General features: G+C 43.3%; 1 protein-coding gene across 3 annotated transcripts in view; it reads right to left on the reverse strand.

Moving 5' to 3' along the window:
- Nucleotides 1–15,158, reverse strand: part of OTOGL (otogelin like) — a 197,941-nt gene that overhangs the window by 166,990 nt on the left and 15,793 nt on the right. For all 3 annotated transcript variants that reach the window (XM_068276877.1, XM_068276876.1, XM_068276878.1), the window contains exons 6-9: nucleotides 12,939–13,093; nucleotides 6,208–6,329; nucleotides 4,054–4,259; nucleotides 2,070–2,197 (exon numbers count right to left, since the gene is read on the reverse strand). In XM_068276877.1, the coding sequence (XP_068132978.1) occupies nucleotides 2,070–2,197; nucleotides 4,054–4,259; nucleotides 6,208–6,329; nucleotides 12,939–13,093 (611 nt within the window). The remainder of the gene's footprint in view (nucleotides 1–2,069; nucleotides 2,198–4,053; nucleotides 4,260–6,207; nucleotides 6,330–12,938; nucleotides 13,094–15,158) is intronic.

A 15,158-nucleotide genomic window follows, 5' to 3' on the forward strand; every position in this document is an offset into this window, starting at 1 on the left:
CCAGCCTGCCAGATCGATTGAAATCGATCGAAATTGATCGAAATCGGCCGCAAATCAGTCGATTGGTCAATCGATTTGCAATCGACCAATCAAAATCGAGTGTATGGGCCCCTTGATGGGTAAAATTCTACCAATCACAGCCCAGAGTGAATGCTGCCAGTCCAGTAAGTGTAAACATTACTTTAAGGGAACCTGAGGAGATAGACATATGGAGGCTGACCTATCTATTTTCTTTTAAACAATGCACATTTCCTGGCTATCCTTCTGATCTTCTGCCTCTAATACTCTTAAACTGGGAATACACCATGAGATTTTTTGGCAGGTAGATAGTTCGACGGTTCCGATTTGATTTTCGATTGTTTTTTTCTGATTGATTTCTCATAGAAGTGAATGGAAGTCAATCAGAAAAAAAACGATCGGAGAATCGATTGGACAGTTCATCTGCTGGAAAATCTCATTGTGTATTCCCAGCATTAGCCATAGATCCTGAACAAGCATGTAGATTAGAAGTTTCTGAATAAACTCTGACAAGATTAGCTGCCTGCTTGTTTCAGGTGTTTGATTCAGACACTACTGCAGCCCAAGGGCTTGATTCACTAACCGGCGCTAAGTGTTAGCACCGGTGTGAAAAGCCCTTTATGGCCGCTAGTGTGCGCAAAGCTACATTGCGCGTGGTCCCGTGCACTGCACGCGCAGCGCGCCAATATTAGTGTGCGGTGCGACAATAACGTTGCACCCGCTGGTCCTTAAAAGTCGCACCCGATACGATGAAAATGACGCTATTTTCGTCGCATCGGGTGCGACTTTTAAGGACCAGCAATGCGCACCATTATCCGCGCTTCGCAGTGAGCGTGATTATTTCAACTCTGTGGGCGCAAACCACCCAATGCCGTGGTTTGCGCACACTGACACTTAGGGCAGACTAACCGGCTCAGCACCGGTTAGTGAACCAAGCCCCAAGAGTTCAGCAGGACTGATAGGCAACTGTTATTGTTTATAATGAAATAAATAGGGCAGCCTCGATAGGAATGTAATAAATAAAGGAATAAAGTAATAAATTAAGGAATGTAATAAATAAAGGTCTAAAAAAGCATACCATGCCTTAAAAAAAGTAAAAACAATTTCTAGAAGACCTGAGAAAGAATTTACATCAGTTGGGTTACACAGAAAATCGCTAAATCCTGATCTATCACTGAAGTGTATTTGGATTATGCAGCAACACAACTATCCAAAAGAAAAAATCAAGCCCACCTTAGACTGGCTAAAAAATCCTCACAAAATTAAGGTTTTGCCATAACGTAGACAACATCCTGACTTTCAATGAGATGGCAGGACTGCAGTTCATAGTTAAAAAACAATCCCAGCAACCCCAGCAATGAGCCTCCACTGGTGAAAGTTTGACAAACACTATTAATTGGTGCTTTTGTCTGCACTCCCCACAAAAAAAAATATACGCTGTGTGTGTGTGTGTGTGTGTGTATATATATATATATATATATATATATATATATATATATATATATATATATATATATATGTATATAGGTGTATTTAAGCAACTTCTTATTGCTACAATTTACATATCACTTGAGCTCTGTTTTGTTGGCTATGCCATTAATTACCGGTAGCAAACGGGTGTCAAACATTCATGTACAAAAGCTTTAGCAGTCTATGTAACCTGCTCTGTTTTACCATCCCCAATTAAGTCTAATCTTCTTTGCTCATTTCACAGCAACCTTTTATAATGTATTTTTAAAGTAAGGTGGCCACTGGAAAAATGTGATGCTTCATATTTCTTCATTTGCATATCATTAATCATTTCTGTACAAGCTGGCTAGTGTACTGGTTAAAGGCAACGCCTTCAACACAGGGTATGAATTCTGCCTGGAGCCAGTTACCTATTCCGCTAGGAGGGCAAGACTCCCTAATGCTCCAGGGTGGCCAACAGAGCATGGAGTTAGTGGCTGCAGATCTCAAGCACTTTGTGTCCAATGGGAGAAAAGAGCTAGACAAATGTTAGCATTATTATTATTACTAACATATTACTTAAAGATCTGATCAATACATACCTCAAGAACACTAAACTGAGAACAAGGGTTTGAGTAGTCAGAAGCAGTTTCTACACAAACAGGTTCGTTGGGGATCTGAACATACCAGCTATTTGCGAACACAGCTATATCTTCTGTGGTTTCTCCCGCTATATAAGACATAAAAACAGTAAATAAGTGTTGACTAGAATGGAGTTGCTAATAGGTGTTATCTCTTTCAAATGAACTAAATAATTAAGACCTGTTCATTCAATGAGTAGGGGCAACTTTACTGCAAACAGTTGCTGCCAGTCAACAGTGACCATTGTCTGGCCAAACTTCATATGACTCGGTTCTGTATTTTTGCATCAGTGGCAGGGGCGTAGCAATAGGGGTTGCAGAGGTTGCGACCGCATCGGGGCCCTTGGGCCAGAGGGGCCCCGAGGGCCCTCCCTCAACTCCAAAAATAGCTCTCTATTGGTCCTGTGCTCATAATAATCACTTCTATAGATACTTTGAATAGTGGTAATCATTAACAAGCTGTTCCCCATCCCCTTCTTGCACCTCTGACACTGTGGTTGTCCTTGGCAGGTTTTGGTGCGCTGTATCAATTGTTATGTATAGAGTGCATGGGGGGCCCCAATGTAAAGCTTGCATCGGGGCCCAGAGCTCCTTAGCTACGCCACTGATCAGTGGGAACAACAGGTAAAACTAAATGGCCTTTCCCTATGCATATCTACATCATGTTTGCTGAAACACTGACACTTAGCATTGTTGGCTAACTGTATTTGACAATGTTTGGATGCATCTGCTGAATGTCTAGCACTGTTAAACTACTATGGACAGACACTAATGTTATTTCTATGTTCAACTTTGGCTTGTTAATGAAGGAACATATTTATATTACTGAACTATTTGTACTCCAAAACCATAGATAAAAATGTACAATGGAAAAGTATTACAAAATGTTACAATAGAAACAAGATTTTACTTTGAAATGACAGCATGTGGCAACACTCTGAATTTTTTGGACTTCAGAAAGTTGAAGACACAGCTTTATGCAAATATATATAAAAGAGAACCCATGCTCACTTATTTAAAATAAAAACTGTATTTTATTTATCTATATATAGATGCTCAAAGGACTCAAAAATATTATATGAAACCGAAAGATACTCTCAATGGATTAAAGAGCACAACAAAAAAGGCACTGAGTGATGCTTTTTTAGTAGGAGGGCTTTTCTGTCTCTTATAGTCCCCTGTACTTTCCTAGTGCTTCTGGGTCACCTTGAACTGCTTGGGTATTTTGTTGTACTGGTCTAAGTCCTATCCCATAGAGCCATATCAATCCCTGCCATGCACTAATGAGGACCGACAGACCAGAACAGGCTGTCTGCATGTTGGGTTGATATGGCTATGTAAAAGTTATGCGCTACAGGCTTGCTATACACCAGTGATTATGGATTTAAGCCTGGCTTCAGGAACATAAAGAGATCATTTGCATATTCGGCAGTAGTGGGGAAAACCACCACTGCTCACTTCACTTGTTCACATGCCATTTTTTGCATTTCTTTCCACAATATTTAGGCCTCTTGCACACTGCAAGTGATTCCGATTCAGATTCCGCTTTTTAATCAGTTTTTACATCCGATTCAGATTCCGATTTGCAGTGTGCAGGGAGCAAACTGCAAATCAGAATCTGAATCGGATGTAAAAACTGATTAAAAAGCGGAATCTGAATCGGAATCACTTGCAGTGTGCAAGAGGCCTTAATCAGACAGCTTTCTGATTTTTTTTGCAGATCATGTGTATTTATAGTTGTATTGTATCTTGCGTCAAAATAAAAAATCTGAATGAAAATGAAAAGTCACATGCATAAGACATGAACGAAAGTGTGAGTGTTGGAGAAAGAAAACTGAGATCTGTAGTTAATAAAATTAGGTTTATTAACATTAGGTTTATAAAACATGTATATCCCTGCAAAGCAGAGACAAAACTAAGCAATCTGGAACATTATATTGCTTACTGTGTTGCACTGTCAGGTCATCTGTCCAATTGCCATTAAAGTTCCCACAAAGGCCACAAGGTTTCCCTTTATGATCTTCTGTTAGTTTAATATATATACCAGAACCTCCATCCCAGGCAAGAGAGAATCCAAAGGTAGTCTTCACTAGTATATAGTCAGCCAGCCTCTCAATAAATACGTTTTCCACTGTCTGTGGCAATGTTACCCTGTCGGCAGAGAGCAGAAAGACTGTGAAACTAAGCACAACAACTCAAGAAATAAGATCTTCCACTGATCCTTCAGTTCAAATAAAGCTTTCTGCTATCCTATTGACTGATAAAACATAACAGAAGGGAATTCTATAACTGTAAAGTACTGTATGATATGGTAGTACAATGTAAATGTGGGATATAAATAACACGCAAAGAGCAATCATGTATGGAAAGAAAATAGCTATCAGAAACCAATTTGGTTTTAAGATGGGAAGACATACATAAAATGCTGAAATGGGTTGAGAATGGGCCAATATGGTAAGCAATATGGCAAGCAATCGCCACTCCCCGATCAAAAATAAGTCAGGTAGTGATCTATTCTCTAAAGCTTGGGACTCTATTGCAATTCCAGGTGATAAGAAACTTGCTGCATGCGAGTTTCTTATCCCCTGACACAGAAGTTATTGGTGAATTTGATTGCTGGATTCACCAGGGCAAAGCGAGAAGAGCTGCACTTAGGCAAATAAGAGTAATTTTCCTGAGCATAGCTCATAGTTGCCAGGAAATGTAGAAGCAAGATTTTGCTACACTAACCAATGGTGTTCCTCCATTTTAAGAAATTCCATTGGTTAGTGTAGGAACTAATAGGAAACACCAGCAGCAAATTCAAATATGCTTTTGCTGGGGTTTTCTCTAGTTTCTGTATTGCTCTGGCTGATGGTGTAATGGTTAAGGGCTCTGCCTCTGACACAGGAGACCAGGGTTCGAATCTCGGCTCTGCCTGTTCAGTAAGCCAGCACTAATTCAGTAGGAGATCTTTGGCAAGTCTCCCTTAGACTGCTACTGCCAATAGAGCGCACCCTAGTGGCTGCTGCTCTGCTCTGGCGCTTTGAGTCCGCAAGGAGAAAAGCGCAATATAAATGTTATTTGTCTTGTCTTGTCTTGTCTCTGTAAAGAGAGCCCCAGCAAAAAGTATCTTTCAATGTGCCGTCAGGACTCCCCATTAGTCTAATACACTGACCAATAGGAATCCTCCTCAGGGAGGATTCTAATTGGTTCAGACTATGAACCATTGGGGAGCCCCAGTAGGAGGTTTAAATGTACTTTTTTGGGGGCTCCTAGTAAAACCTTTGTAGAGGAGTCCTGGCAGGGAATGGCAGTGGTCCTGACAGTGTTTCCACTGCGGAGGTGGTTAGCAATGGTGCCAGGGGTGCTCGGCAGAGCTCCAGTAGGGAGCAGCACTGTAGGGCCAGGATAAAGGGGGCCGAGGGAGCCTGGCAAAGGTGTGGCCAGGAGCAGCGAGTTCGACGAGGTGCAGCGGCAGCCCAACAGGAACCAATGGCCAAAAGATGACGCTCAAATCCATATCAGAAGAAAGAAGACGAAAGAAAGAAACAAAAGATGAAATTTACAGATGAAAAACAGAAGATTATTTTAACACTAACATTTAAATTACAAATTTAAAGGGTAAAGGATGGGATTTATTAAGGTAGGCACCCAGATACCACCATAAGTCCCGCCAATACCTATTCATACAATGCATGTTTTCTTGCACGTTTTTTCCTCCCTCCCGGCGCTCCACTGTGCGCTACAATTTTGTGTTAAGCGCTCTTTCAAATCGCTTTTACAGAGCGATTTGTTTTTTTCACTTCCTGATGCAAGTCAGGAAATGAACTCTTTGACCCAGAAAAGAATGTATACAATGTATTTATTCATAAACGCACAAACGCAAACGCAGATAAAGCAATTCGTGAGCATTTTGCATTTTTCCTATACCATCCATTGTAGCAAAATTGCCCTGAAAATGGTACATGCAGCACTTTGCTGAATGGAAAGCGGACGCAATGCGCTGATATGAACTATCCCATAAGGATTCATTGCACTAGCGATTTCAATGCATTTTTCAAAATCGACGGCGCTCAAAAAAACTCGCAAAACGCCCTAGGTATGAACAAGCCCTTACCGCATGCCTCCTTTTCTCACTTCATATCCAGAAACTGTGATCTCCTCTTGGCTTGAGAAAAACATACTGATTGAACGTGGACAAGAATACACAGATCCATCACAAGCAGCACTGTTGTGAACCTAATGAAAAAAAACAAAATTAAAATATTCTGAAGGACACACCAATTATGAATGTCAGATTCAACTTATACATATATGAAGTAATACATTTTTTTTACACAACAAGAACCTAAATATGTTTTGTGTTTTTAAGGTCTACATAGTTGCTAATGGCTTCTGTCCATACCTTCCCTGGTTATTTTAGGCAAAAATGGAGCATATCATATACAGTGCTAATTATTTATACCCCTGGCAAATTTTGACTTAACCACCCTGGCGTTCTATTAAGATCGCCAGGGCGGCTGCGGGAGGGTTTTCTTTTAATAAAAAAAAACTATTTCATGCAGCCAACTGAAAGTTGGCTGCATGAAAGCCCACTAGAGGGCGCTCCGGATGCGTTCTTCTGATCGCTTACCTCGTCGCCATGGCGACGAGCGGAGTGACGTCATGGACGTCAGCCGACGTCCTGACGTCAGCCGCCTCCGATCCAGCCCTTAGCGCTGGCCGGAACTTTTTGTTCCGGCTACGCTGGGCTCAGGCGGCTGGGGGACCCTCTTTTGCCGCTGCATGCGGCGGTTCGCCGCGCTGCGGCGGCGATCAGGCAGCACACGCTAAGTGCCGGCTGCGTGTGCTGCTTTTTATTTCATGAAAATCGGCCCAGCAGGGCCTGAGCGGCAGCCTCCGGCGGTGATGGACGAGCTGAGCTCGTCCATACCGCCCAGCTGGTTAAAGTTACTTTTATTCAACCAGCAAGTAATATTTTGATGGGAAATGACATAGGTGTCTCCTAAAATATAATAAGACTACGCACAAGAGGCATTATTGTGGAACAAAGACATTTCTCAGCTTTTATTTACATTTGATCAAAAAGTTTCCAGTCCAAAATTGTTCATAACCTTCACAAACTGTCATGGTCTGTGGAAGAAAAATCCAAAGTTCTATACCATTCCAAATAGTCCAAAGCATCCTAACTACCCTGATAAATTTGGAACAGCTGTTTTAATCAAGTCAACAGGTGAAAAACAGCAGCTCTCTGCAGTTGGTTTGTGGACAGTCATGGCTAAGACAAAGGAGCTCAGTAAGTATCTGCAGCTGCGCATTGTGGCTGCTTACAAGTCAGGAAAGGGCTACAAGACCATTCTTAAATGTTTTCAGCTTCCAGTGGCTACAGTGCAAAGTATAAAAAATACAAGATGTTCCACACTGTTGAAAATTTCAGAGTACGTGGTGGAAAGCCAAAATTGACACCTGTGCTGGCCAGGAGGATAGTGAGAGAGGTGAAAAAGAATCCAAGGATCACCACCAAGGCCATCCTGGTGAATCTGAGCTCTGTTGGTAGCGATGTCTCAAGGCAGATAATCCAACGGATACTGCACACTGCTGGGTTCCACAGATGCAGGCCAAGGAGGACACCACTTCTCCAGATAAGGCACACAAAAGTTTGCTTGGCCTTTGCAAATGCTCATCTGGACAAAGAAGAGGGCTTCTGGTCTTCTGTGTTATGGTCAGACGAAACAAAAAATGAATTGTTTGGTCACAATGATGTATCTTCATTTGGCATAAAAAAGGAAAAGCCTTCAACCCAAAAAACACATGGTGGTGGGAACCTAATGCTTTAGGGGTGTTTTTCAGCCAATTGACCAGGGAACCTAATCACAGTAAACGGCACCATGAAAAAAGAGCAATACATGAGGATTCTCAACGACAACATCAGGCAGTCTGCAGAGAAACTTGGGCTTGGGGACCAGCGGACATTTCAGCATTACAATGACCCAAAACACACAGCAAAAGTGGTGAAGAAATGATTAGCAGACAACAACATTAATGTTTTGAAGTGGCCCGCCCAGAGTCCTGACTTGAATCCAATTGAGAATCTGTGGAGGGCGCTAACGATCAGGTGATGTCAAGAAGACCCTCCAACCTGAAAGATTTGGAGCTCATTGCTAAAGATGAATGGACAAAAATACCTGTGGAGACATGCAAAAGCTAGTCTGCAATTATAGGAGCGTGTGATTGCTGTAATGGCCAATAAAGGCTTTTCTATTGATTATTGAGAAGGGTATAAATAATTTTGGACTGGACACTTTTTGCTCAAATGTAAATAAAAGCTGGAAAATGTTTTTCTCCACAATAATGACTCTTGTACATCGTCTAATTATCTTTTGGGAGACACCTGTGTCATTTCCTGTCAAAAATATACTTGCTGGTTGAATAAAAGTAACTTTAAATCAAAATTTGCCAGGGGTATGAATAATTATGACCAGCACTGTATATATACTGTATATAGTGGCTGGATAGTGTACTGGTTAAGGGCACCGCCTTAGACATGGAAGACCAGGGTTCAAATCCTGACTAGGGTCAGTACTTACTCAGTATGGAGTTTAATGCAAGACTCCCTAACACTGCAGGGTGGCCTCTTGAGCGCATCCCAGTGGCTGCAGCTCTCGGGCTATTTGAGTCCGACATGAGAAAAGCGCTATACAAATGATTGGATTGATATGTTCATTCCACCAATATCACAAAACTAAATCGTGTCCCCCTTTCCTGAATCAATTTGAAGAGAACCTATATGCAGAGGTATATATATGAAACCAGTTGTGTGGCAACAGGTTATGCAGAGGTTTCTGCCACAAATAGGCCTCTGTACCAGAGGGCTCACCTAGGGCTGTCCTTAATCCACAACATTAGCTCTTTACTGGTGCTGTGGTGTTTTTTAAAACTTGTATTTGTGCTTTGAATAGTGGAAACCATTAAAAAAAAGTGAACCTACCACTGCTTACACCTGTCTCACTCTGTGGCTGTCCTTATAAAGTCCATATCATGCAACTGTTATATAAAGAGTGCAGGGGCAGAGGGAGCATAGTATATTCAACCTTTGAAATCTTTAAACGCTCACTCAAAACTCACTTTTCCACCGACAAGCATACTCTCTAACTTAGGCCATTTCCCCTTTGACCTGTCGCTAAGTATTTCCTTTAGATTGTAAGCTTGCAAGGGCAGGGCTCTCTGGATTTTGCACCAATTGTCTGCTGTACCCCATGTTTGTTTGTTTGTTTCTTACTTTGTAAGGAACCACAAAATATGTTGGTGCTTTATAAATTAATAATAAGAATCCCCCGAACTGTGACCCGTCTCCATAGCTACACTTTTTGTATAGCAAAAGGATCAGCACACTCAGTAGCAGTGGTGTAGCTAAGGACTTTTGGGCCCCGATGCAAGTTTTACAATGGGGCACCCCAAGCACTCTATACATAGCTATTGATACGGCGCACCAAAACCTGACAATGGCAACTACAGTGTCAGAGGTGCAAGAAGGGGATGGGGAACGGTTTGTTAATAATTACCACTATTCAAAGTACCTATAGAAGTGATTATTATGAGCACAGGACCAATAGAGAGCTAATACTGTAGTTGAGGGAGGGCCCTTCGGGGCCCCTCTGCACCAAGGGCCCCTAAGCGGTGGCTACCTCTGCAACCCCTACTGCTACACCCCTGCTCAGTAGTATGTTGCAAAACTTTAAGCTCTTTTAATACAAAAAAGTTTCCATAAGTACACTTCGTGTTCAACAAGGACTAGCAACTTGCAGTAGATAGGCGCCAAAGACACCCAAAGTCCATCAAATGCCTGCTGGCCGAGTTGCATAAAAAGTCCATGGGGGAAGAGTCCAAGATCCACACTTCCCAGGAAATATGTGTCTCAAAACATGACAGACAATGGCCTAATGCTGTTTCGGGCACATTTGTGCACATTTATCGGCTTGAAGATGGGCTGCTGCCCGAAACAGCATTAGGCCAGTGTCTGTTGCCATGCTTTGAGACACATTTTTTCTGGGAAGTGTGGATCTTGGACTCTATTCCCCCATGAACTTTTTATACAAGTCGGCCAGCAGGCATTTGATGGACTTTGGGAGTCTTTGGTGCCTATCTATTGCAAGTTGCTAGCCCTTGTTGAACACGAAGTGTATTTATGGAAACTTTTTTGTATTAAAAGAGCTTAAAGTTTTGCAACATACTACTGAGTGTATAGCAAAGAAATGAACAGCGCTACTTAAAAACAGATAAGTGCCTACCTGCAAGAGAGTGCAAGTCCCACTTGTGGGATAAAATACACACTGAGCATACACATGACCTGTCTACCACTGGAGGATGTTGGTTTCCTGTAACAGCTTGCATGCAACTTGTTAAGTACTCGTCCCTCCCACTGCGGAGAAGTCATCCCCCTTTAGGAGGGGACCTAACACTAACTAAATCCTAACCTATGCATATGCATAGCCTGGGTGCGCTACCAAGTAAAATCGGTGGATCAGCGCAAAAAGGTGGATCAATTTTCGATTTTACTTGGTAGCGTTGGTAGGATTTAGTTAGTGTTAGGTCCCCTCCCAAAAGGGGATGACTTCTCCGCAGTGGGAGGGACGAGTACTTAACAAATTGCATGCAAGCTGTTACAGGAAACCAACATCCTCCAGTGGTAGACAGCTTATGTGTATGCTAGGTGTGTATTTTATTCCACGAATGGGGCTTGCACTCTCTTGCAGGTAGGCACTTATCTGTTTTTAAGTAGCGCTGTTCATTTCTTTGCTATGTACTAATTTAACCCTCCTGGCGGTTCATTTTTTCTGCCAAATAGGCAGAAATCCATTTTTTTTAATTTATTTTTTTTGTTTCATGTAAAGCTACCAGAGTGGTAGCTACATGAAACACCACTAGAGGGCACCTGTGTCCCTCTAGTGTGATCGTCGCCGGCATCAATAACAAACAGGGGAACGCGTATATAACGTGTTCCCCTGTTTGGCTTCTCCTGTCGCCATGGCGATGATCGGAATGACGTCATGGACGTCAGCCGACGTCCTGACGTCAGACGCCTCCGATCCAGCCCATAGCGCTGCCTGGAACTCATTGGTCCGGGCAGCGCAGGGTTCTAGCGGGGGGGCCCTCTTCCGCCGCTGCGTGCGAGTGATCGCCGCAGAGCGGCGGCGATCAAGCTGTGCGCGCGGCTAGCAAAGTGCTAGCTGCGCGTACAGCACTTTAAATGGGGCAAATCGCCCCACCAGGGGCTAAGATATCCTCCTGTGCGGCATAGCCAGAGCTCAGCTCGGGCTTACCGCTAGTGTTGGGCGAACAGTGTTCGCCACTGTTCGGGTTCTGCAGAACATCACCCTGTCCTCTACGTGATGACGCATACGAGGGTACGCGTGACGCGTACCCTCGTATGCAGAGGACGTGAGGTCAGAGAAAGGGCGGAAGTACCACAAGGGTACTACCGCTGAACCGCCCGCTGCCCGGCCTCAACGCGTCACTCTGCTACTCGGACTCCTCCTCCTCCTCACTCCACTGCCAGTGCCAGCCACCAGGTACTATTTAACTTGCCTTAAACTTTTTTTATGGGGAAGCGGGCAGAGGGGGGGAGCACTAGCGGAGGAGGTGGGGGGAATTTCCGACCCCCCCCCCACGATCGGGGCATGCTCCCCCCTTATGCCTGCGACCCCATAGGGCCCCCAAAATGGGCATGTTCGGGGGTCCCATTGACTTCCATTGAGTTCGGCGTTCGGGCCAAACATGCCGAACATCTGGCCCATGTTCGGCCTGTTCGGCCCGAACCCGAACATCCCGGTGTTCGCCCAACACTACTTACCGCCAGGAAGGTTATTTCATTTTTGGTCAGCTTCTCCCACTTAGCAGCCTTCCTTTTGGTGTATATGCAGAGCTTCTGTTTGGGTTCAAGGTGCGTTTGCAGTTTCTGGGGGGGCTCAGCGCACCTCTGATTGTAGGCCATTCGGAGGCGGCCTGGTGATGCGCTGATCCACCTTTTTGCGCATACTACTGAGTGTGCTTATCCTTTTGCTATACAATTTGTCGATTTCCACCTGGTGCTCTGGTGGCTGGATCGTTGCACGTTACATACGACTAGGGGAGTATGGCCAGATACTATTACTTTTCCATAGCTACACCATAGTATGATGAAAGATCACTATTACATTACAGTAGACACCATTAAGTGTTATGATATGCTTCATGACCACTCTCTACCTGTATGGTGCCTCTGCAAACTCTACATTAAAACACAAAGAAAAGTTGCTATTTACATAGACACTTGCCACACACAATATATTGGCCAGAGGTTGTGTTTCTTTGCATGGTTGTATGGCATGAGGGATAGGTACAGGGCTAAGCTTCCACAGTTAGAAACCTCATGTTATACAGAATTTACTATTTGATAAAAAATATAGACAAGACACAAGATAGACAAGATACAGAATATTTATATTGCCCTTTTCTCCTGGTGGACTTAAAGCACCAGAGCTGCAGTCACTAGGTAGAGCTGCAGGCTCAATAGGCATTAACAGTGTTAGGGAGTCGAACCCTGGTCTCCTGGGTCATAGGCAGAGTCCTTAACCAGTACACTATCCAGCCACTGCTTACCAATGTGACAAACCCCCGCCAGTGCCATCGTACTATGCCACAGCTGCCATACTGGACTCATCCACTAGAGACTGCTGGAGGTAAATCCACTGTGAGCAAAGTAAACATTTAAGATTGGCTGGTGTGCCTATACATGATACAATCTCGATTGTATATTATAAAACTGTTTACAAGTTTGTTTTGTTTTTGGACTAGCAATTAATTACATACCCAAATGGTATACAGGGGCACAGAAGAACTGCAATCTCTGGCAAAGATGTAGGAGCAGTTTCCCGGAAAGTAGAAATAGATTCCATCAAAAGTCTCAAAATTGTATTGTCCCCAGCTCCTGCAGATCCCGTCCCTTTCCTTGCCGTGGTTTGGTACTAAGAAACACAGAGAGAATATTCTTGAACTCATGTAATGTATTCTGTTGTACAAATATATAGCACACAGTTTTAAAGCACAACTCATATACAACAAAAGATAACTGTAGAGAAATACCAGATGATAAACAACTTGTGAAGCATAATAGGCCTATTTATAAAGCTGTTATAGATCACTACTACTCACTACTGCTCCCACTCATCACAGTGGTCTTATGGATGTGAATACCAATCATCACTTTAAAACTGGCAAAGTTGATCTTTTGAAGATTCTTCTGTGTTGAAGCATCAACAATGTGCCTCATTGCCCAATCCATATGAGCAACAGTCTTCATACTCAAGTGTGAGAGTACAGAAAAAGAGAAACCTTGACCAAGGACTGGACTTCATCCCATCAGTAGCTGATACCCTCCTTTCCCATGAGAAATATTTATCTTTTCTCAAATGGATCATCAGGGGGCTCTGTATGGCTAATATTGTGTTGAAACCCCTCCCACAGTGTGATGTCAGGACCATGGTGCTGACATCACACTGTGGGAGCCTTGTTGTATTGTGGAAAATAACAGCTGTTTCCAATTGCCAAAATAGCAAGCAGCAGCTACTTCCACTGACATCACCTGCCAGCAGTAAAAAATGTCCCCATATGATAAATGTCAGAATGTAAATCAGGGAGAGGAAAGATTTTACCATGGGAAAACACTGACTAAATCATTTATACATAATTATTGTAAAAATTAAGCACATTTGTTCATTACATTATTTTCATTGGAGTTCCTTTTTAATGTTAGGGAGAGAAGATTAGTAAAGCCTCCAATTTTTAAAGTGTACCAGAACCTAACACATACTTAAAAAAAACACACAGTTACTGAAGCCTCTGGATCGTATAGAAACTCCCTACGTTTTCCTCCGTCTCCCCGTTGCCGAGCGCTGACCCTTCAAAGAAATCTGACAAGGGTTTGTCAGATTGAATATCGGGGTTGCGCTCCTCTTCAGGCACAAGCGTGGCCATACTACACCTGCACAAGTACAGTCGCACTTGCACATTAAGCCTGAGCCGCTCGTGCACAAGCAACTCCATGCTACTACGCAGGCTCAGCCATGCTGGAACGGATGCTGCATGGCCCCACTTGTGCCTGACGAGGAGCGCAGCCCAAATTTTCTGGAGGTTCCCAGAGAGCAGCAGAGAGGAGGACACGAGAAGCCTTTACTGGATCCAGAGGCTTCCCTCTCCTTCTGTAAGTATGTGTTTTTAGGTATGTGTTTGGCTCAGATACACTTTAAATAAATATGATAGCAAATTTGCATTAATTAGCAGTTTTGTACATTGCTCATTTTTATTTTAAATATATTTAAAATATTTGGATGGCTCCTCTACCTCCATTTCCTGTTGAGATGACATATTACTAGAGAGACAGCTGATCAATTTTTGTACCCATCACAAGACCCCCCACACAAGGTAGAGAGGAGGAGCTTAAAAGATTCAGCAGCCAGTCTCTCACTGTGCACAAATCACCTGACCCCTCCCAATTGCACCTAGGTACCCAGAGGTGATCTGAATCTTGTGGAATCCTAACAATGTACCGGGTCTTCACTGTTTTCTACATACCGCACCTCACATTTCCTCATTGCGATGGTGTGGACCAATACAAAAACTGAAGTGTGAGGGGATGAAGACAAGCACAACATTGGGCAGCATTCACAAAGCACTACTACATGTGGTAATGCAGAAAACAGCAGATTTTACTGATCATTTAGTGAAATGTCAATTCACTAATGCTGTTACCGTATGACAAGCTGAAATTACCCAGTAGTGAGGAAAATTACTGATTTGTGAGGTAAACACGTCAATAAATGCCAGAAAATGTCAATTCACAAATCTGAGCATGCGGTCAAGCCAAGAGGGATGTTCGCTGATTACTGGCAGCTCTCAGGTGTCAAAAAACAGCCTTCGCAATGCTTCAGAGTGGATATCCCATGACTGGCATGAGCAGAGAGCCAATAATAACAGCCCCTGTCTCCTGCAAGCCCCTGTCTCTTTGCTGATAGGATTCGAAGGGCTTCTAGG

The sequence above is a fragment of the Hyperolius riggenbachi genome, chromosome 3, assembly GCF_040937935.1.
Source record: "Hyperolius riggenbachi isolate aHypRig1 chromosome 3, aHypRig1.pri, whole genome shotgun sequence".
NCBI lineage: Eukaryota > Metazoa > Chordata > Amphibia > Anura > Hyperoliidae > Hyperolius > Hyperolius riggenbachi.